General features: G+C 36.9%; 1 protein-coding gene across 3 annotated transcripts in view; it reads left to right on the forward strand.

Moving 5' to 3' along the window:
- The first annotated feature begins 1,681 nt into the window (after window positions 1-1,681).
- The window catches only part of csnk1g1 (casein kinase 1, gamma 1), a 31,909-nt gene continuing 11,168 nt past the window's right edge, over window positions 1,682-22,422 (forward strand). For 2 of the 3 annotated variants that reach the window (XR_006926929.1, XM_046857845.1), the window contains exons 1-5: window positions 1,682-1,865; window positions 5,769-6,096; window positions 10,418-10,458; window positions 11,153-11,222; window positions 22,217-22,368. Coding sequence is in view for 2 of the 3 variants with exons in the window: in XM_046857845.1 (XP_046713801.1) it covers window positions 5,916-6,096; window positions 10,418-10,458; window positions 11,153-11,222; window positions 22,217-22,368 (444 nt within the window). In the remaining variant the exon portion in view is untranslated. The remainder of the gene's footprint in view (window positions 1,866-5,768; window positions 6,097-10,417; window positions 10,459-11,152; window positions 11,223-22,216; window positions 22,369-22,422) is intronic. The other variant, XM_046857846.1, reaches the window with a different exon arrangement.

The following is a 22,422-nucleotide window of genomic DNA, read 5'->3' on the forward strand; positions in this document are numbered from 1 at the left end:
TCTTCCTTAAATGATTATTCTAATTAATTATTTTTTATTTAAATAAATCTACTTATTCAAATCAATTTATTTTGTTTATATTTGAGCATTTCAATAATTCACTTTTACAGTGTATTTGTGAACTCTTCAATCTTCTTACTATTTACATTTGTATACTTATACCCACTTTCTCTAAAAATAATAATAATTATTATTATTATTATATTGTTGTGTGTGTGTGTGTGTGTGTGTGTGTGTGTGTGTGTGTGTGTGTGTGTGTGTGTGTGTAACCCCTTAAAGAAAGTACTACTAGGACTGAATTATGTAAAGACCAGACTGTAGCGTCAGCACTATATTTTACGCCATATCTGACTCTGTCCTTCACACATCATCAGAAGTTGCTGGTTTGATAAACACAAAAACTGCACTATTTACTGTTTATTACCCACATATCATGATATATCATCAGTGCACCACTACAGTAATCTGCACTATATACAGTACACTTTAATATCACCGCTTGCTGTGACGTTATATAGCTGTTAATGTTATGTACAATGTTAGGAGAAGAAGGGAAGTTCCTCTTTGGTCACCGCCTATGTAGTATCATTTTTGCAACCAGAATAATAGTTTAGAATGCAGTTACATTGATAGAACGCTGTAGGAGACCATTTTGAGTACACGAGTAATAGAGACTCACTTAAGAAGATTGAATTATTGCAATTCACTCTTTAAATAACAACAAGTGCTATAAGTAAAAGGTAGGTCCAAAAATAATATATTTGCATTTAATTTATGTGTCCTAGTGAGTTTTCTCTGTCGTAGTCCGAGGATTATTTAATATTTATATATAATGTACTCATATTAATATGTCCCGAATATAAAATTGACCGTACAAGGTTGGCATGTTGAGTAGTTCTCCAGCAGGGAGCGCTGCTGACAAAATAACTGGAAAACAACACGCGTCATAGTGTAGAGGGAAAAACATAAAAGAAAATTAAGAATAAGGCAAATATGATTAGCATGTATTATTAATATTTAATTATTGGTTGGCAAATCTCATATTCATTTTAGTAGACATATGCGTCAAAATCCCATATTCATAGTTTTTGAAAATGAAGCGTAAATTAATTACACTTTCATCCTTGATAGCTGTTATGACAGTAAACATGTGCTACTGTTTTAATTAATATTGGTTTGCATTCGTTAATTTATTTATAACTGTCTATTTGCTTTCTTCAACTATTTTTCCCTAAAGCATGCTTTATTTTATTTTCTCACATTTGTCCTGTATCTTTTGTGCGCGTGTGTGTGTGAACCTCTGCACTTGCTTTCTGTATGTATAATTCGATTCCTTGGCAATAAGAACGTTTCCAAAAATATTTAATAGCACACATTATGTATTATGTAAATAAATTATTAATTAATTAAAATGTAATTATTAATTACATAAATATATATATTTTTATCATACAAAAATCAATCTATTTCCGATGCATAAAAGCAAAACTTGAAGGAGAGTGAAATAATACGAAATACAAAAAAAATGCTGCTATCAGATGTAAACAGTGTCGTTCTAAATTATTGTTTCAGCAGCTTAAGAAAAGGCACGTTTGATGCCTTTTAATGATGTTAATATAACTTCGGACTTTTATTTTGAACTGCGGTAAGGCTCGGGTGACCGGAAGTCGGTCTGGTTAGCGCTGGTTCACGTTACTTGGAGAACAGTAAAGAAAAGGAAGAAAGCCGCCGCTAGTGAGCAGGACGCGGTTTGTTTTAGAAATTAAGGAAATTTCACATAAAGAAAAAACCACCGAAACCCAAGCAGGCGGTGAAAAGAACAGTTTCCGTCCGACATCCGCGTCTGTAATACAGCGGCCGTGGAAGTAAGTCATTAGAGCGCCGCTAAGTGACTAGTTGCTAGTTTGCTAGCGAGCTAATAATGGGTATGTTAGACGGCTAGCACTGGTTAGCTGCCTGCAGAGCCTCTGAGTGACAAGTCTGTATTTACTATCTGGGAGAAAATGTGAATGATGTTTTAGCTGACTCCTGTTTAGCCTTTGGACTGAATCTGACGGAACAAATAAGATGACAGTTAGCTAGCGTTAACGTTTCCGCCAGTTATATTTTGAGAGCTCGTTAGTCGTTTTTGTCAAAATATTTAATTCTACAGCTGCGTTATTTATGTTATCGTGACTCGGTTTCACTCTGAGTAATGGTGCTGGAAAGAGAAATATCTCCCGGCTTGTACATTTCTTTTAACGTGTAACCAACCGAATACAGGCTGAGTTCCAAATTGCACCGTGCCCCATAGACAAGTGCACTACAAGGACTAGGAGATAATGGCTTGCACGCCCTATGTAGTGCACTCCAGCTCAGCACGTAGCGGTTTGGAATTCGGCCAGGGAGCTGCTTGTACAACAGACTGTATCGCCATTCATAAGGGCTTTTGTCCTCACTGGGGGAGAAAAAAAAATCCAGAGGTTGCTAACGTTAGCTCACACGATCAGAATATATAGAGAAACACTGTCCATTGAACATCATGTTATTTAATGACAAGAACATTTAATGATTGGGAATTTTCTATGGAAGGCAATTGATGAGTGAATCATCATCATCAATCTTCATCATCAGCCCTTGATGTGAGTTTCATTTGAGGTGTGTTAAATGTTAAATCTGCCTCCATCATGGCAGATCTTTCTTGCTGAGGGCGTCTCTGTAGGAATCCATCCGTGATGCCAGGCTTCCTCCTGAGATAATCCCTCTTATAAAGGTTAATGACTTCAGGCCAGCATTTTAATGGCTGTATAATCTGAAAAGCAGAGGAGTTTTTTCTCATGTGGATCAGGACGTTTGTTTTTATGTCCATCTTCAACCTTAAATTATTGTTATATCATCCTTTATTGACTAATTTCTTTTATGAATGGTTAAACCTGCCCTGCTTCAGAGCTGTTGCTCACTTAACCTGGGAAAATTCACTTTTGCCCAAACTGGCTCTCAGATTTCATGAGTCAGCACATTCAGTATTAATGACCTACTCAAGCCAGATCATTTCTTCACTGCTACTGATACAGGGACAATGAGTGATGTCTCATATGAAGTCAAGGTTTTATACGGGAACCAACAAATTCTTCACTTCTTGTTGTTTTTCTTCATCACCAACTGAAACCTGCTACAGTTTGAAGCACTGGGACAGCAACTGTGGATTATTCCTGCTGTTGAACATTATGTTAAATAAGAACCTGGATATTCAGATATTCTCCAAGGATAAGAAAAGGCCAAAATGCAGATTGTAGGAAATTCTCTTCTCTGGAACATCAGTGATTTGTTTTTAAAATAAGAGCTTTACGCAAAAAAAAAAAAAAAAAAAAAGGAACTTGAAAGTAACAAAAATGATCTGTACCAAACAATAAACGAGGTAACATTTAGGTAAATGGGTGATCTGGTAAATATGGCAATTTAAATAAATGGTCACAGAGACTATGTATTTGACGAACTGGAGAAAAACATTAAAATGAGAAATGTAAAAACAAATGGCAGATGGATTTAACACAGCTTTATTGTTAAAGACTTAGACACACAATTCACTGACTCTTCTCTGATATATATTTATTATATATATATTTCTAACAAATTTAGTGATTTTGCTCTACAGCTACATCTAGCCGTGGATTATCCCATACATCACTGCTCTGTTTGATTTTTAGTCCTGCGTATGATGTACAATGTGATCACTTCTATAGTAACGTGCGTTGCTCCAGCTCATATTAATCTTTGACTGCTTAAAAGAAATGTTTAATTACTGACCTGTTGACATTTTCTATGAGGGATTTGTTTAGGGTTTAGCGATGGAGTTTCCAGAATCAGGGATTTCTCTCAGTGAGAGATTTCTGCTGTAGTAAAGTCTTCAGGACAAAGCTCCTGCTAAGTGGAGGTTCATTAAACTCAAACATAACCATAAATGGATAAAATTGTGACACGTTACAAAATATATTACAAATATATACAGACGCTGTGTCGAACATGCTCTTGTTACATTGAAATAATGAACTTTTTGCATCATTCCCAGCTGTGTAACACTTGATTATTTTCTTTTAACAGCACATCCTGTTATTTTATTTACAGTTCAAATTGCATTTTTTAATAAACAGCTAAGTCATCTTAAAAACAATATATATCTTGCTTGTAAATGATAGCTGATACTTTAACATCTGTGCTATCTGTAAACAACAAGTTTCCTGCTGATGCAATGTGCGTGCTGGTTAAATATCATGGTGCGAGTTTAATTTTGGCATGTCAGCAATGAAGGTTAGCATGGATGGAGTTAAGCTTGTTCTTGTTGTTAATTAGAAGTCTAAAAATGAGCAGCACATGGTTAATGAACAGGAAGTGCTGTAGACTGTTCAGTTGTTATGCAAAAACACTTTCTTTTGGTAGTAGCTCTGTTAAGGTTAGTCACCTCACGCTGGCATGTTTCCACTTCAGGTGATACCTTTTGCATGCGCTGTTGTTGTGCCAGGCTTATTCAGTTTGCGTACACTACAATTAATGTTACTGCAAATGTTGATGTTTTTTTTAATTGTATATAGTTACCCCCAAAGTTTAGGAGGGTCTCCTCAGCCACAGGTTCTGACTGTGACTGAGCCGGTGACTGAGGAGACCAGCTGCAGGTATATGCTACCATTTGCATTAGATTGATTGACATACATGAATATTCACTTGGGTAAATCTGTAAAACTGAAAGTATGTAGAAAAATGGACATCAGCCTAAACATGGAGATGTCCATGTCTATGGAAAATGTTTAATGTTAGATTATTTGAACTGATTCTGAATGTCAAAGTTGTCAAATGTATGTAGTGTAGTAAGGTCAAAAGACCTTACTACACTCAAAAAAAAAAAAAAAAAAAAGAGAGGATGTGGTTGATCAGATGTAAGAACATTTATTTTCATAAATTTCCATTTTCTTATCAGAGCTTATTTAATCGCTAATACTTTTACTTTCATTACATAGTTTTGAATGATTATTTAGAATTATAATGAGTGAGTATGACCATTGTACATCGCATTTATGTAAATCAATTATAAAATCTTGCAAAAATGTTTGCACTGACTGGAAATATAACTATAGTATTAAATTAACAAAAGCATTAGTGGCGGTTTAGTGTAATGTAGCTGTTGTAAAATGGATTTTTTTGGATGTACAAATGCAAATTGTAATAATGTAAGTTCAGTTCAATCACATGTAATCAGTGTCCTCCCCAGCATATGTGCAATGTGATTACTTTCAGTACCAAAAGTGTCATATGTTGCTTTCTTTATTTCAAATGATGTCAATTAACCTTGAGCAAATCTCCGAACTGACAAGCGAACATTGTCTTGTTAATGTCAGGAACTCTGGAGCTGATTCACCCAATAGAACAATAGAAGTCAAATGATGTGGAAAAAAAAGATCAACTCATCGTCAGTAAATACAACAGCTGTTAACATTTGTGTGTAGTACCGTTCTTCATTTACCAGTGTTTTGTGAGACACCCCTGTAACTTGTAAATATTTTTGTGTGACTTTTATGTAACCACAGCTCTCTGACACTGTTAAGTGTATAACAGACTAAGATTTGTGCAAGCGGTCATATCACATAGCTTTATTGGGTTTTTTTTGTGTTGTTTTTTGCAAATTATAAAAACACTCGATAAACATTATAACTTTTTCTTTATTTGTAAATTAATGGGAACAACTTACATTTTTACATTTCACAAAGATTTTTACTTTTTTCTTCTTTGTTTTCTAGTGTAGTTGTCTACAGGTGCCTTCTATTCTGCCTGATAGTAGTGACGGGCACAGGGCAGTCGTCCCATGAGCTTTGTGTCCGTCTGAAGTGAGTGCCGTGGGCCCGGGCCTGTTCTCTCTGGACCAGTGCATTTTCAGCACTGCAGTGATGGATCACCCCAGAGATAAAGAAGGCGAGAGGCCGGCGAGGAGCAGCAAAGTGGCTCAGGGACGCAGCGGACACTCGCGACCTTCTAGCTCCTCCACGTCCTCCGGTGTCCTCATGGTGGGACCAAACTTCCGTGTGGGCAAGAAGATCGGCTGTGGAAATTTTGGGGAACTAAAACTCGGTAAGAGTCATTTGACATTTGAAATTTCTCCTACGCTGATTGATACTTGGTTACTTAAGCAGTTTGAAATGTCCTCACCATGTTTCTATGTCTTTGAAGTTGAAGGAGTACAAAGAATAAACGAGTAGATTTTTTTTTTTACACGGAGATACTTACTTTCTTGAATAAATGCTGGCCTTGAAATTAGTTTTTTGGGAAAGTACATTTACATTGAATAATATATTAAGGAAAAATCCAGTAATTTCTTTACTTTTTTGTGTCTAATCATTATATAGTTATAAAGATCGACTCTGCCATTATCTTTTCCACAGTAGTCTTTTTTGAGAGTACAGTAATCCCCCGCTGTACCGTGGTTCAAATCTCGAGCCCCGGTATATCGCGGAATTGCATCTGCCACATAACTAATTTGTTTTGCTGACCAAAAAACTTATAGGGAGTTTTATGTTGAAATAATGAAATTTATTAATAACATTTAATTGCTGTGTTCAAATGTTTTCTGTGTGTGTTTAAAGTGTGTGGGAGGATGATTTATGGCTTAATCAATAAAAAAAAAAAAAGTTTTGAGTAGCGTCCGTATATCGCTGGTGGTTTTGCAACGTAACCACCGCAATAAGTGGGGGATTACTGTACTTAATTCAACCATTGTAAATATCAGTGGTTCTGACAAACATCAGGAGAAGCGGGCTTTGTTAAAGAAAGTAAAGTAAATGAGAGGTCGTAATGTGCAAAAGTTTTTTTTTGTTATTCACATTGCTTAGAAACATTAGACTTTTCAGTTGGAATCTTTTTTTTTTTTTTTTTTTTTTTTTTTTTTTTTTTTTTCCCCGAGCAGTTTTAAATATACCCATCATGTCATAGAAACTTTATCAGGGGTCATGTATATGTGATCTAATATTGGCTATTTTGACCACTTCTAGTCAGGAGTCTTTAATTTTAGATGCATTTCTGCAGCAGATATAATAGTGGTGAAGATCTATTGCTCAAGGAAGTTCTACTAAAAATCACATTGGAGGCTTCATTGTTTACAGATCAGCTGCAGCATTTGTAATCGCTGACTCCTTACAATGGTGGAAAATTTCTGAAAGGTTTCAGAAGACCAGCCTACTTTCTTCAGCTTTAGGTTAGCCTTAAAATGCAGGTAAATTCAGGCAATCGTTCTTCAGTTATCTTAGACCAAATGTTGGACAAATGTTTTATTTGTCTAGCTTTTGTGTTTCTCCTTCAAACTGACAGTAAACTATAAGAAATAAAGAGCAAGACCTCCTCAGCCACCAACAACAGTCACCTCGTGTCCAATTGTCCAGAGATTGCAATTTCACTTTCCGACAAAGCCACACTCTTAAGACTGCAATATTGGTCTTATAGGAGGGGTGGCATGCTCTCACATTGTCAATCACAGCCACACTAGGCAGTCATAAACATCTGTAAGTTCATGAAAGCAGAAGGTGGCTGATACTAATTTACTTCGTGTATCACACTGCTCTGTAATGTAGCTTGAATATCACTTTGAACAAATGTGGTCAGACTGAATTTGGAAGGGGAAAAAAGTCTGGTGAGCCTTAATAGCAAACAGCTGCTATTTTTTTTTTTGATCACTCACAGCACCACCTTCCTGTTTTCTTTGGTTCATATTGGAAAATTGTGAAGAACACATCTTGCATCCTTCCCTGACTTAGTATTTCTGCTGAGTGATTTTTAGTTATGTTTGTCATTCCTTCTTTTGCTGTATACTGGGATTTTTGCATTAACCCCCATGTGTCTGCTTGGAATTCTTATGTTAGCAGCACTGTTGCAGAAACTATTGCAATAATATTTACATTTTGTACATTTTGTGTAAGTTAAGTTTTTGCACATTTGTCCACATGTTAACATTTGTAGGTTCAATATGTTTCACTTATTTATACTAGGAATTAAATGATTTCTGGAGTATCACGAGTAATTTGAATACAAAAAGCAAATTATTCCTTGCTTTGTTTAGTCCATTTAACTACACAGCGAAAACTGTTTCTCCACGGACCATTATTACTGACGCAAAACCCGCTAAACTCTTGACTGAGACTGGGATCTCATTTAGAAAATTGGCGTATGCACAAAACAGGACTGGAAAAATGCATACGCCACTTTTATAATAAATAAGATCCCAGTCTCAGTCAAGAGTCGGTCAGTAATGATGGTCCGTGGGGAAACAGTGCTCGGTGTGTAGTTAAACTTTTCACACAAAGGTTATGCCTGCTATCTGTGACTCCAATTCCCCTTCTCGCCTTCTGTTTCTCCTAGTTGTGTGCACGCATCCCTAAGAGTTTACTTACAGGTGTAAGTAAGTAAATCACAACCTTTGTTGTGCCAAAGTTCATGCCAAAGGACACAACAAAGTTTCTCAAATTTGGGATCATTAAAACATAACATAAAACATAAAGAAAACACCATACAAGACATTTACCTTTTTTAAAAGAAATTAGAAATATATTTTTATATTTTCTTCATTTATTTTTGTATTTGTATTTTGATGTAATATCACAATTAAATGCACTAAATGGGTTTAGGTTTCACAGATTGCAATTTCAGAAAAAAAAGAAGCTAATTTTTATGAAAAATAAATAAATTGCTTGTTCATTTTAAGAGGCCCGTCTTATTTTCTCTTATATTTAGTATTGCTCTTTAATGAAGAAAAAGTTACTTCTTATCTGATTAATCGATTAAATGATGGACTAATAGGTAGAATACTCAATTGCTAAAATAATCGACAGCTGCAGCCCTAATTTATTTCTTGAGGCACATGCATGCTGTTAAAAACTTTCAGATGTATTGACGATTTATTGCTTTATAAACACATTGTGTCCCAGATTTGATTTGAGTCCATTTGTTGGGGTTAAAAAAAAGATTAATAGGAACTTTCACTTCTACAGTAGTTTACTGTATCTAACATTAGGTGTATTTCTTTATCTGCTCTTTGGCACAGTGATAAACTGCTTGCAGATTTGATTTTTTTACTAGAAGAGTAATAAGAAACATTCTCTGGAGTGTAAGACTAGTTTTCTACAGTGTTTTTACTGTCATCACATTCATTATTCATAGTTTAGATGAACAGTTAAAATGAGTCTGTAAAATTACGCAAAAATGTTTATGGCAGTCTTAAACGAAAATGATGTTACATCAATGAAATAGCATATATTAAAATTCTGGCACAAAGTTAGGACATGAGATAGAACAGGAATTTCGAATCCAATACATTATATTATATTGGGAATTGAAATTGTTCAGCTGGAGTAAAGGGCTGTAACAGGGTTACAAAGCTTGGTGATTATTACTGATATGAAGTGTATCAGAGAATAGCAGAGCCGAAGCCCCTGCATGACGGTCTGTATGGATTGCATCAGTGTGTGGGTGCTTTCTCAGGGTACGGTTATTTCAGATTGTGCTTTTGACAGTTGGCCGTTTTGTCTTGATTTAGCTCAAGCAACAAATAGGTCTGGTTTAAAGCTTTAAAGTAGTGGAGGGAAAAAGTCCTAAGGGTCTGGATGCTTTTTATTAATCATGGGACGAAGTTTTTTTCATACAGTGCACACGTTCACTCCACATTATAAAATCAGGGGTTACAATATAAAAATAAAATTTACACAAAGCTCTACATGTATCGCTTTTTTTTGTACTGTGTACTGTTCACTGGCTTTTTTTTTTGTTTTAGATAAAGTAGGATGCTTTTTGGACTATGTGGTGTTTTTTTGTTGTTGTTTTTTAACTGTTTCTGATTCCTGGGTATATTTGATAGGTTAATTTTGCTACTGCAGTATATTCTGAGTTGGTTTATTCATCTTACACCAAAGCAACTTGCCAACAAATACAACTTCACATTTATTAATGAACAATTTGTGTTTGTTATACATTTAGAGCAGCATATAACTGTTTATATGTAGTTCCTATAAACATAAATATTGGTCTCTGAGCAACTTTTTAGCCCTCTTCTTTTTTTAATACATATTAAGTGTTTGCAACTTACAACTTCGCAACATCTCTTGAGAGAACTCTTCTAATGATCATATAATACTATATTATTCAACTCCTTTGGACACATCAGATTTGAGATCTCAACAAATAGATTTTTACCCATAGGAAAACCGTTTGACACACAAATAGGACTTTGCATCAGTATTAAAATGAACATACTGTAAAAGATGCCTGTATGTATGTTCTCTTCTATATAAGACAGGCTTTTTTTGTTGAAGATGTACCAGTGTTTCTCTACAATAAAGGACTGCTAATGGTATTAAAGTATCCACAATAACGAAGTAGTCACATGGTTTTTCTTTTTTCTTTGTTTCAGGAAAGAATCTCTACACAAATGAATATGTTGCTATCAAATTGGTATGTATATTTTACATTCCTAGCCTTTCAGTCTTAAGTTGGAGTTTCTAAACAAAAGCTTAGATAAATTAAGTTAGTATGAAGTGTGTATAGTGCAACCCGTATGACCATGAGAACAAGAAATTTGTTTCTGAGAACAAAGCACAGAAACGTTTTTCCCAGATGTTTCCAATTAAACCACTGGATACTGTTTCCTTCTGCTTCTAGCCAAAATCCAGGGCATGGTGGTGACCTCCGTTTCTGGTTTACAGAATCCACTACTTACAGTTTTAACATTTCAACTGTAGACAGAGATAAATAATCTGATTTCTTAACAAGTAATATTAGAATGAGGTTTAATCTTATTTGATTTCATTTAAAAGTAATATTTATTTGGAAATTGACCAATATCAAACATAAATTATTCGCTTATTTTTTGTTCCCATAATAGCAGTGAGCTTTGTTTAATATTAAATTAGAAATGAGTTATGTTAGGAATGAATGTTAGGAAGACTAAAATCTTTAAAGAATAGCTGTTAAACAAAAGTTTAACAATAGCTGGTGGAAACGCTGGCATGCATGTGCCAACTTTGACCCCGGTTCACTAAAATCCCAGTAAGGAAATCTCTATGGTGTGGTTACAACTGCTGTATTTGAAATGTCATGGTCTTGTATGAACTACTCCTAATTCTTTTTCTGATTTCTACCCTTAAAGGAACCTGTGAAATCCAGAGCGCCACAGCTCCATTTGGAATACCGGTTTTACAAAACATTAGGTAGCACAGGTAAGAGTTCAATGCTTTTCATTGCCTTCTGAATTCTTGTTTCCATTTCATTGTTCTGTGAGACACCTGTTGCCTGCGTGTTCTTCAAGTCAGGTGAACGAGGGACCATTTTAGACTGTTTGCCTTCATTTTGTTACAGGGTGTGTTTTCAAATATATAGATAAAAGTGGCAATGTTTACTAGGTCATGGATTCAGCAAAGCAATTAGAAATCGTACAGTTAGTTTTGTGGTTTGAACTTGCACAACTGGTTTCTGCTAGTTCTTAAAATGCAGCAAAAGATCGGCAGAGATGAAATACACAAACGTACGGAGGATACACTGGCACGAGACGAGGAGGTTCAGAGAAAATATTCAAATGCCTTAGTCATCAGCGAGCACAGGCATGAGGTCACGTGCTGCACTGCGGTAAGAACAGTAGGCCATAAAATGTTGTGGGGTATGCGGGGGTTTGCTGGGATGCTGTCAGCCACTCCTGTGATTTCTCACCCAATTTGGAGGCAGGTGCAGAGATGCATTTCCTTCCTGAGAGCACTGATAAGATGGGCAGATTGGCCCTTTTGCACTAGTGCTGATTTGGATTTTCGCAGCGCGTTTTCAAGCCTGATAAGTGGCCGTAGTGTGACGGATGGGCCTTTTTGTTTCCTTCGCGAACTTCTGCTTGGTTCGAGCCTTTCACTCTGTACTCTAATCCAGGAAGTAGCAGCTCAGGCGTCACGGCACAGCTCAGTGACACGGTTTCCATGGAAATGTGATGCAAATGCTGTCTACTTTTGGAACGCTGCAGTTTGAGATGTACAGCCCTTTTACGCATACACTATTGTGCAGAAGTGTAGGTGGTATCATTTTTCTTTTTTTTGGGTGGGGGGATTTGGGGGTAAAAAGAAAAAAAAAACATACAGGAAAGGGAAAGGGGATGTGACGTGTTTAGTTTTGTGTCCACTTCCTTCCCTCAGGGAGCACCGTTACTCGTTTTCAATCACTCGTCGAGGGGAGCTTAAAATGTCAGAACTAAGTATGTTACACATGATGTGATTAGGAATGTTGATATTCCTCGGAAAAGGATTGCTGAAATCTTTAGTGGCGAGTGTAGGGGTAAAAGGTAGCTGCATCTAAGCGGCATCTCATAAATAATTCAGAGCACAGCACTGTTTATGCACCACCCTGAAGTCTGTCGTTGGTTCACTCAGTCAGGCTTTCAAGATACTGACCCACATGCAGTTTTATCTTTTTATAGTGAGCAAATCCACAAATAGGACATTATTGGAGCTACTGTACATTTTTATTTTGATGTCTATTTTCTAGCAGTAAGCAGATTACTCGACTGGTCTACAACAAACCCAGTTCACGCTTAAATTCATTTTGTTGTAGTGATCTGGTGCACGTTTCTGCATGGCTTCTGTACAGTGGCCCTTTAAAGCCTGGCCAGAGAATCTGTGTTGGTGATGAATCAGCACTTCTTTAAAGGTGGCATTCTTGCTAAGAGAGATTCCTGCATGCCCTTTCAGAACTGTAGACATGGAATATATAGAAAGAATCACTTGATATTTAAGGTGGAGACTTTGTTATTAAAACTGACACAATTTATTATATTTCTTTTTTCACATGTGATTTTTTTTTTTTTTTTTTTAACTGAATTGTTGCCTGATGCCAGCTTTACATCACATTATTTAGCTGTTAGCTTTGCTTAGACTATAAATCCCCTGCTCTTAGTGCTTAATAATGGAAGTAAGTGAGAAATCCTGATGCGTGTGGCAGACTAGCTCGTTATCCGATCTTATCAGAATCGCTTGATGTCTTGGCAAAAATTAAAACACAGTAGATAGGAAAACTCAACCACCACCAACGCTGATATGATCCTCAAAGGGACGCAACTGACTGCTGGCTCTCAGTGCTTTTCCAGATCGCAGTAGGAGGGGTTAGGGAGCGAAGATGATTACTGACTATCATGAAGTGACGTCTTCCTGGCCACAACGCTCAAATGAAGTAATGCCTTGTACACTTCTGTTGTAGTGCAGGGTGCCATTATTAGTTTTTGATCACTATATGTTTTGACTTTGGTGTATGTTGTCATTTGTCGAGCAGTTGAATGGCAGTTTCTTCTTAAAAATCTAATAAATGCAGTAGAATGTATGTTTTTCTGTTACAGTATACTCACAGAATTCCATAGATATAACTTATATATATCTATATAACACTTTTGTTAGAAAAAAATTGCTAGATTTTACTTAATGCAGGAGAACTGCAATTCCTCAACTGAGAGGTCATGCAGTAATTGCTCTTTGGGTCACATAAGTCTGTCATGTAGAGACATTGCTTTAAAGTAGCTCTAGAGCTCTGTATTTTTATTCTGATTAGTTGAAAGAGTGCTTATTAACATGCCTTTGTCATTTTCTTTAACAGCGAACAATGTTTACAAACTCATTAGACATAATTTTTCTCATTTCCATAGCATGAGAACAGGATGAAAGCTTTAACAGATAAGCTGAGATCATTACAACAAATTAGATTACTGCTGGCAGGATCTGCCCCATAGCCTTGCTGCTCTTTGACTAAGCTCAGTATACATTCTCTTGATAGTTTTGTGACTGTGGATTGATGAAAGGCACAAGGAAAATGTAATTGAATGTTAATTATACATTACATACTTAACTTACCTTAGTTTGAGACAAACTATTTCTTACAGTGCAATTAAACCTGAAAGCCCTTTAATTATCTGTTTGTGGAGTCCATGTGAACTACTGGTGATATGTCATTTAAACGAATAAACACACAAACCACACACTAAATGTACAACTGCAAAATCGAAGGTAGGTGGTGGAAGTGCTTCTCTATCATTAGTCAGTCAATGTGTAGAAGTTTGTTGGAATTGGCATGTATAATTAGACTGATTTTGAAGCTGCTGCTTTGTGCTTTTGTAGCACCTGTTAAACAAGTATTCAGAAGGAAAGCAGTCTTTACCATCTACAAAACATATTTTGTGTGCAGTTACTGCAATTATACGCGTATTAAACACTTCACTGGTATTGCTTAAATGAGATATAATTTGTAAACAAAGTTGTATTTAAATTATCAGCGAACAAGTGAGGTGAAGTGACCTGAAACACAGCTAAAGGCCTATTTTGATCATGTTAGTTTTACATGAGGAGTAGGGGAACTGTAATTATCATCTCTGGATTTACAGAACAGTTTATTCATCAACTCTGTACAGAAATACCTTGTTGATGACAATTGTCTGAAGAGCATAGCCCAACTGGTTTGAGCTGACTGCAAGGTTATAGTTACTGAAATAACCTCTCCTAATAAAAATGGAGATCAGGTAAGCGTCACAATACATTGAAACGACAGTTAGATGGGCCATATAAGTAGAATCCCACATCGGATTTCACTCCTGTTATCCAAGAATGCCAATCTGAGGCTACAGTAGGTATAGCTTAAAATAAACTGGTCCTGTTTGTTTTTTTTTGTTTTTTTGGCATTGCATGAATTTTGAGGGAGATGGTAGCTCAGTGGTTAAGGCATTGGACTTTGGATAGGAAGGTCACAGGTTCAAATCCCAACAACACCAAGCTGCCACTGCTGGGGCCTCGATCAAGGCCCTTAACCCTTCCCTGCTCAGTTGTAAGTGGATAAGGGCGTTTGCCAAATGCCATAAATGTTAATTTTTTAAGGCGAAAAACCTCGTTGAGGGACATAGCATAATATATTCCTTCTCACACAGAAGTATAAACCAGCCCTGTGAATTCATTGATTTTGATGAAACTGCAGTTATCCATTGACTCCAAGTAATCACACAGTAGAATGAAAAAGTGGCTCTGGGACAGGTGTAGGAGATGTGATTATGATCAAGGCGTCCTCAGGATGTACTTCCCGTGACGTCCTGACCAGCTGTGGAGCTGATCCTCGAGTACACCCTTCCCCCAGACTGTTCTTCTGGTGTTAAACCCAGCTAAGGGAAGTGATCCTGCTTTTCGTCATTCTCTGCTGAACTTAGCATGGAAATTTGAGTTTTACATGGTCCCTATAGACTGGGCCTTGAAAAGTTGGATCTAATTGATAATGCAGCAGTGGGAAGCTCAGAGGTTAGACACAGAAAAGGCTTGAATGTGTGTAAAGCATGGTTGGATCACTGCTGTGAGAATTTGTTTAAGGCTGTTTTCTGGTTCTACCTCTGAGACCCCCCGCTCATGTGTTATGGATCAAGGAAGGGGGATGGGTTGAGGGAGGCTTGATCCCATCTCCCCCTACTTTTCTTCCTTACTCAGCAGTTGTAGAACAAAAAGTTTGATGGACCACAGCATCTGCAGTGTGGTTGAGCACAGAGTCTGAAGGTTTTCAGTTTTCAGATTTCTTGCAGTGCTGAATTTAAGCAACTAGATTGAAGGATTCATAATTTCTGCTTCTCAGATAAGATGTATAAAATCTTTCACTTGACTTAATTGACAGTTTTCATCTCAAGTATCCAACTCAAGTAAAATTACTATCAGACTCGGACATCCTCTGCCTTTAGGTAACAGAGTGTTTAAATATCTTTTGCACATTTTTTGTTCACAAACTTTAGAATCTACAAGGTTGCTGCCTGACAGACATGTCAAGTTTATTTCTATAGCGCTGTTCACAACAGACATTGTCTGAAAGCAGCTTTACAGAATTTTAAGAGTTAAGGTGAATTGTGTGGTTTTATCTCTGATGAGCAGCCATGGCGACTGTGGAGAAACTCCCTTAGATGTAATGAGGAAGAAACCTTGAGAGGAACCAGACTCAAAAGGGGAACCCATCCTCATTTGGGTGACATCAAGAGTGTGATCATAAATCTTTCAACAATACAGAACACTGGAGAGCGAGAACTAACATGAGCACTGGAATGTAAGATTGAGTATGTAACGTGTTCAGCAGAAGAAAATAGACTATTGAGAATTTTAGTGTAAGGTGTAATCATTGGACTGAAACATTATTCATGCCAAAGAAACAACTTACACATTTGTTGAATGACTTTGAGAAGAATTTTGTGGTTGATCACAAGTAATGTAAGTCTGCATTCCAGTAGGATGGTACAATCCTTTGATATCCCTGGATATTATTCACAATCAGGATTTTTCTCCATGTCTCAATTGTAAAACAATTCTCTTTTTTTGCTTCTCCTTTGCACTTGTACCTATAAGCGTTAAATTAGTGCTTTATTGTATTGATTGCTGGCAGTGGCTTCAAGTAGACAATAAACAATATCTGTTAGAAAAAAAGGATTAGCCTGAGTCTTATAATTGCTGACTGCTAGCATGCTCTTTGGGTATAAACTGTGTAAAGCACACCTCAAATTTCCAGCTAATTTTCACAAACCTATGTGCTGCTCATGGAAGCAAATTTCTTCCCATTCTTTTCCTTACTTTTTTTGTATTTGAATAGAAGCACATTTCTGTTCTCCCACTGAGCAAGATTTTTATCAAGGGAACATTACCCACTGACTAAAGTTTGGCCCATGTTTCTAATTTCAGTCATAATCCCTAGATGCTTTCCTGAGGTTTGTTTGAGTGTGCTAATGGCTTTGCTGAGTACTAGTTGTACTAACATGTCCAGACATGAGCAAAGCTTTCTCTTGGCAGCATCATTTGCTTCTTTTCATGGATGTAGAGTTAATTTGCTGGAAAAGACTGCAGTCTGTTAAGGAGACATTGTGTTGGAGTGCATTGTTTTGCATTTGGAAATCAAAAAAGGCAACCTTTTATCTGCCTTTGAGAGGAAGCAATGTGAAAGGGAACATGTCCAGTCTGAACAAAAATACATACAGCTTTTAAAGGGTTGATGGAGCTTTTAGGAAATGTCTCTTTCTTTTAAAGGTAAAGTGGAAGCTTTTATGGGCTGTGTGCTGATGTAAGCACGCAGGACTGTTTACAATCAGGCATGTTATTGATGATTAGTCATCTTCCTCTGCAGCTACTCAGTGTAGAGAGATGGTATGACCGTTGTATACCTTCATGCTTGTGCTTATCAACACAGGGAGAGGGATACTCTATGCGTACAGGAGAAACTCCACACATTGACCCAGATTAAAATCATTGTTGTTATGATCATGTGTCTTGTGATATTTACACTTTGAATAAATAATGCTTGTTATTACGAAAATAGACAAGTTGAATGTCATGGCACGGAATTTTCCATTTTAGATCTATATGATCGAGAGAGACATGAACAATTATATTAAATAGGCATGTAGGGGTGGAGTGTAAGACCATCACTGTCTGCACTATATGGCAAAAAGTAAGTGGACACCTTACACAAATTTGAAGCATAAAATGTTATAGAATGTCTTTGTAGCCTTATAATTTCCCTTCACTGGACCGTAGAGGCCCAACCCTGTTCCAGCATGGCGATGCCTTTGTGCACAGACAGACATGGTTTGCCAAGATTGTCATGGAACATCTCACGAGTTCAGACCTCAATCCCACCAAACCCCTTTAGGATGAACTGGGCTACCGACTGTAGCCCAGGCCTCCTGCCTTTTTCCTGCTAACTTTTTTGTTGTTTCACAGGATCCAAGTCTTGATGTTCTCGTCTACTCGACACCAAATGACCTTCTGACACACACAGCTAATCCACCAGTAATGTTGATTGACTGGCTTATCTGTTCACCAGCAGGAACTTGCTCCAGTCACTCACTTGCCTTCTTTTGTTTGCTTAGCAGTGGTCTGGAGGTCTCGCATGGCTCTGAGCCATTGCAACTTGATATCTCTACTCCCAGTGAAGTGGGCAGCTAGATAATCCTATTGCTCTGACCACGGAGTTTGGAGTGTAGGCGTGCAACCATTACTCAGTAAAGCCATGGGTAGCTGGTGGGAGGTGGCTATTTTTTTCAGTCTTTCAGTGCTTATGCAACTGGTGTTTATTCTCTCTCTGTGTCTGTCTGTCTGTCTGTCTGTCTGTCTGTCTGTCTGTCTGTCTGTCTGTCTGTCTGTCTCTATTCTTAATCACTAATCAGTACCATTCAAACCACAGTTACTAGATTTTTGATCAGATGCATTTTGCATGAGAGGGTCACGACTTTACTTTGCCACATAGCATAAGATCTCTGGGAGTCAGGCCTTGTTTATTTATGCCAAATGTCCATGTGGCATCAGCAATCCAGTAACCATTCAATCAAAAACTGTGTTCATCTAGCACCTTTTGGATTGTACATTCATTTCCTTGTGTAACCAGTAAAATGTAATACCTGAGGCTGGATTTAATGCATACAGTGATTACAATGGTCACTGATTTTGAAGCCCACTTAACTGCAGCAGATGCAGCACACAAAAAAAAAGTGGACTGTGGCACTCTATGTAGGATTTTTTTTTAATTTCTTCTCTTCAATAATGACACAATTTTGGTTATGGTTTTGTTAAATAAACATGAACCTAGTTTATATTGTTCAACTGTATCCAATGTGACATGCGACTAGTTTTCTTTACTTTATGTATAAACAGTCATTAGATTTCTATTGAGGCGATAATTAGCCACCTATTCGACTGCACAGTATGTGTCATTTGGGCCAAATGCGTAGTGTATGCTGAAGCCCAGCCATGTGAAAATCCCCCACTCGCATCATTCCTACTCCTCCAGGAAGAAAGCCCATCCCTGAGGCCCAGTACAGTTCTTCTTTTGTTTCTGGTTAATGTGTAGCTAGTATTGTGCTAAACTCTGATACTCCTCCTGGCTAGAAGCCCTCGCACTGGGGGTTTACCGAGTGCTTCTGGCTGAGCTTCAGCTTGGCGACTGATCAACCATCTCCACACACCAGATCAGCCAAGGCTTAGCCATTCTTTAAGTATTTAAAAGTGTATGTGTGTGGTGTGCATGTGTTTGGATGGTGGTGTTGCCTCGGGGTAGTCTGATGTGCTGTATATAAACTAGAGGATCAAGGATCACACAACGTTGTGTTCCAGTCATGTATCTCTGATTCAGCAGGCGTAGGTGGGTGGCCTGAAACTGGCCTGCTGGCAGATGGTGCTTTGCTGGAGCAGAGAGGCTGTGTGGAACTGACTGGAAGGGGGATGTACAGACCCTGAACATATTACAGCAGTGATCACATAATGTACAAGTTTGGTTCAGAAATTAGTTATAGCTACAATTACAGTCTGGTAAAGTCAAAGGTACTTTTTATATGTAACTATAAAAAGTTGCTTGGTACTAGTTAGTTTGTACAAGTTGAACGATCTTGTCCAGATATGAGCAAAGCTTTTTCTTGTCAGCATCATTTGCTTCTCTTCATTGCCGTAGAGTTAATTTGCCTCGAAAAGAGTCTGTTAAGTAGACATCATGTTCGAGTGCATTGTTTGTATTTGGAGATCAAAAAAGCAGTTTTTTATACGTAGAGTTGATTTGCTATATACTGTACAGTATGTATAATGTTAACATTCAAGATAATTTCTCTTATTTATACTATACACTATACTTTATAATAATTTGCTTTAAAATATAACTATATATATATATATATATATATATATATATATATATATATATATATATATATATATATATATAAAAGATAAATATAATAAATACATTTAAATACAAATACATTCATCTGATATATTAATACATAATTTTTATTTGATTAGCAGGGAAAAAATAATGTTAAACTAGAAATCTAATTAAAAGGAATAACATTTTACTTTATTTCTTATGTTATGATGAATTTTTCTAGCATAATTTCTTGCCATATATTTTGGCTCTAAGATGACTGCATCTTGTGCAATGCAATATACATTTTTGAGTGATGTGTTTAATGGTCCAGTGAAACGTGCATTACACTGTCCCTGTCATCACACCACTGAATCTTGACTCCTGTTGTTATAATTTAGTCGGGTGAAAAGGGTGAGTTGTACTATTTCTGAAATGAGAGACAGTGTGCTAATGTTTTCCAAAGTATAATGAAAAAGACATTTTATGACTGTTTATACCACAGTACTGTTGCTAGGAAAGACTTTAGTAATCTCAGAGATTTAGTAAATCTGTCTCTTCGTATGTGGTATTCTGTATATGATTGTCATTGTTGGATGGGTTTCGGTGATTGTCGGAGCATTTTTGTAAATTTTTGCTTCTTTGGCATGTCAGTTCATCGTGTACCAGTGCCATGTAATCAGAGAGCAGCTAGCAAAAGTGTTAATCACCACGGAGACACTCTGCTGAGAATGTGCTATGTGCAGCCTGAACACTGATGAGTCATAGTCAGGCCAGCGTGTGTTCCATTCTCAGGGGTGTTACAAACATAACCACACAATGCTCTGTGTAGGCCTAAGCCACAGCTACCCACTACAGTCTTGCTGGATTCACTGAGACTATGATAATTATACGATCCATGCTTCAATGCTAGCTTGGTGATAAGTTTCATACAATATAGTGAGGCATGAAATACTTCGTGTGTGAAGCTTGTTATATTTTACACACAGTTTTAGAGGCGCATGAAGGCTTTGTGGATGTGATGCTGGCAGATATTATCATTTGCAAAAACAGCAGGTCCTGGTATTATATGGTGTAGCAGCTCAGATCTTACCTGTGTGTGTGTGTGTGTGTGTGTGTGTGTGTGTGTGTGTGTGTGTGTGTGTGTGTGTGTGTGTGTGTGTGTGTGTGTGTGTGTGTGTGTGTGTGTGTGTGTGTGTGTGTTCACTCTGTGTTATGCCACCTAGTGGAAGGATTAATAGGTAAATTCTAGGCTTGGACTAGAGTGCAATTTGCTGTATATTAAAGTTTTCCCAACCTCATTTTTTTTTTCCATCAGTGGTGGCTATTAAAAACTATCATTCCAGCCGTGTTTCCCCTCCATTTATCAGTCGTTGCATATTCATTTTAAAAAACCTTTCATATTAAATTGATTTATTTAAACAGTGTCTGATTGATTTGAGCATAATGAGCTCCATGATCATCACATTTTTTGCATCACAATGCTATGAGTAACAGCTTATCTTTTTATCCATTAGTACTACTCAGTTTGAAAATTGGTTGTTAATGCTTTGAGCTATTCCCTTGAAGGCTGTGAGTTTATTTATGCTTACATTCAGCTTACAACTGGGCAGTTAAGAGTTAAGGACTTTGCTCAACAGCCCAGCAATGGCTCAAATCCCAGCTCAGCCCAGCTGCTACTGTTGAGAGACACTTCATTTTCAAATGCTTACTTGTATCCGGTCTCATCTATAAGATGATTTGTATAAAAGTATCAACCAAAAATGCAAAATTCAAATAAGGAATGTGAATTTTGCTTGCAGTCAGCAAGTTCCAACTGAAACAAGTTCTCAGTTGGTTTTCAGCTTTCTTGTTGCGCCTAAATGCATTTTGTGGAGTCGTGGGGGTGAATATTTGTTTTATTTCATGCCACAAACATTGACCAGTAAAAAGCATGCCAACCTTTTTTATTTTTTTATTTATTTATTTTTTTTGAGATTTGTATATGTATGTATTTAAGTGCAGCTCTGATGAGAAAGAACAAAAAAAAAAAAAGGTGCATTTTCAATTTTTTCTTCCACTCATCTTTATGCATGGCCACCCTTTACTTATTATTATTATTATTATTATTATTATTATTATTATTATTATTATTATTATTATTATTATCAACCCTGTTTTTTTTTTTTATTGTATGCTAAATCAAGAATTGATATGCATTGCTTAGGTTTACTGAAACTTGGTAACTTACTAGCATGTTCACTTATTACTAAATCCATATGTTCAAGGTTTAGCCAGCTTCAATCTGTGGCTCCATCAGACTAGTTTTTAAAAGAGGCTAGATATTAAATTTAATTATGAAAAGCCCATTTGCATATTGCCTTTTGAAATAGCATATTATTTTGTTTAATTACATGACTACTTATTTAACTTGCTATTACACTTAAATATATCATAGATTTTGATTATAAATGTTTATGTAACGTGTTTCAAAACTCGATATATGTGCAGCATGTGTTCTGTATATGTGTGATTAAGGCAATGCTGCTCTGTTATTAAATGTTTTCGTGCTTTCCTGCAGCGGAAGGCCTGCCCCAGGTGTACTATTTTGGGCCATGCGGGAAATACAATGCCATGGTGCTGGAGCTGCTCGGCCCCAGTCTGGAGGACCTCTTTGACCTTTGTGACCGCACCTTCTCCCTCAAGACGGTCTTAATGATTGCCATTCAGCTGGTGAGTTCACTTTGCTGCCCTGGCCTCGTTTCAATACACCCTTTATGTAGAAGG

The sequence above is a fragment of the Silurus meridionalis genome, chromosome 9 (assembly GCF_014805685.1).
Source record: "Silurus meridionalis isolate SWU-2019-XX chromosome 9, ASM1480568v1, whole genome shotgun sequence".
Lineage (NCBI taxonomy): Eukaryota > Metazoa > Chordata > Actinopteri > Siluriformes > Siluridae > Silurus > Silurus meridionalis.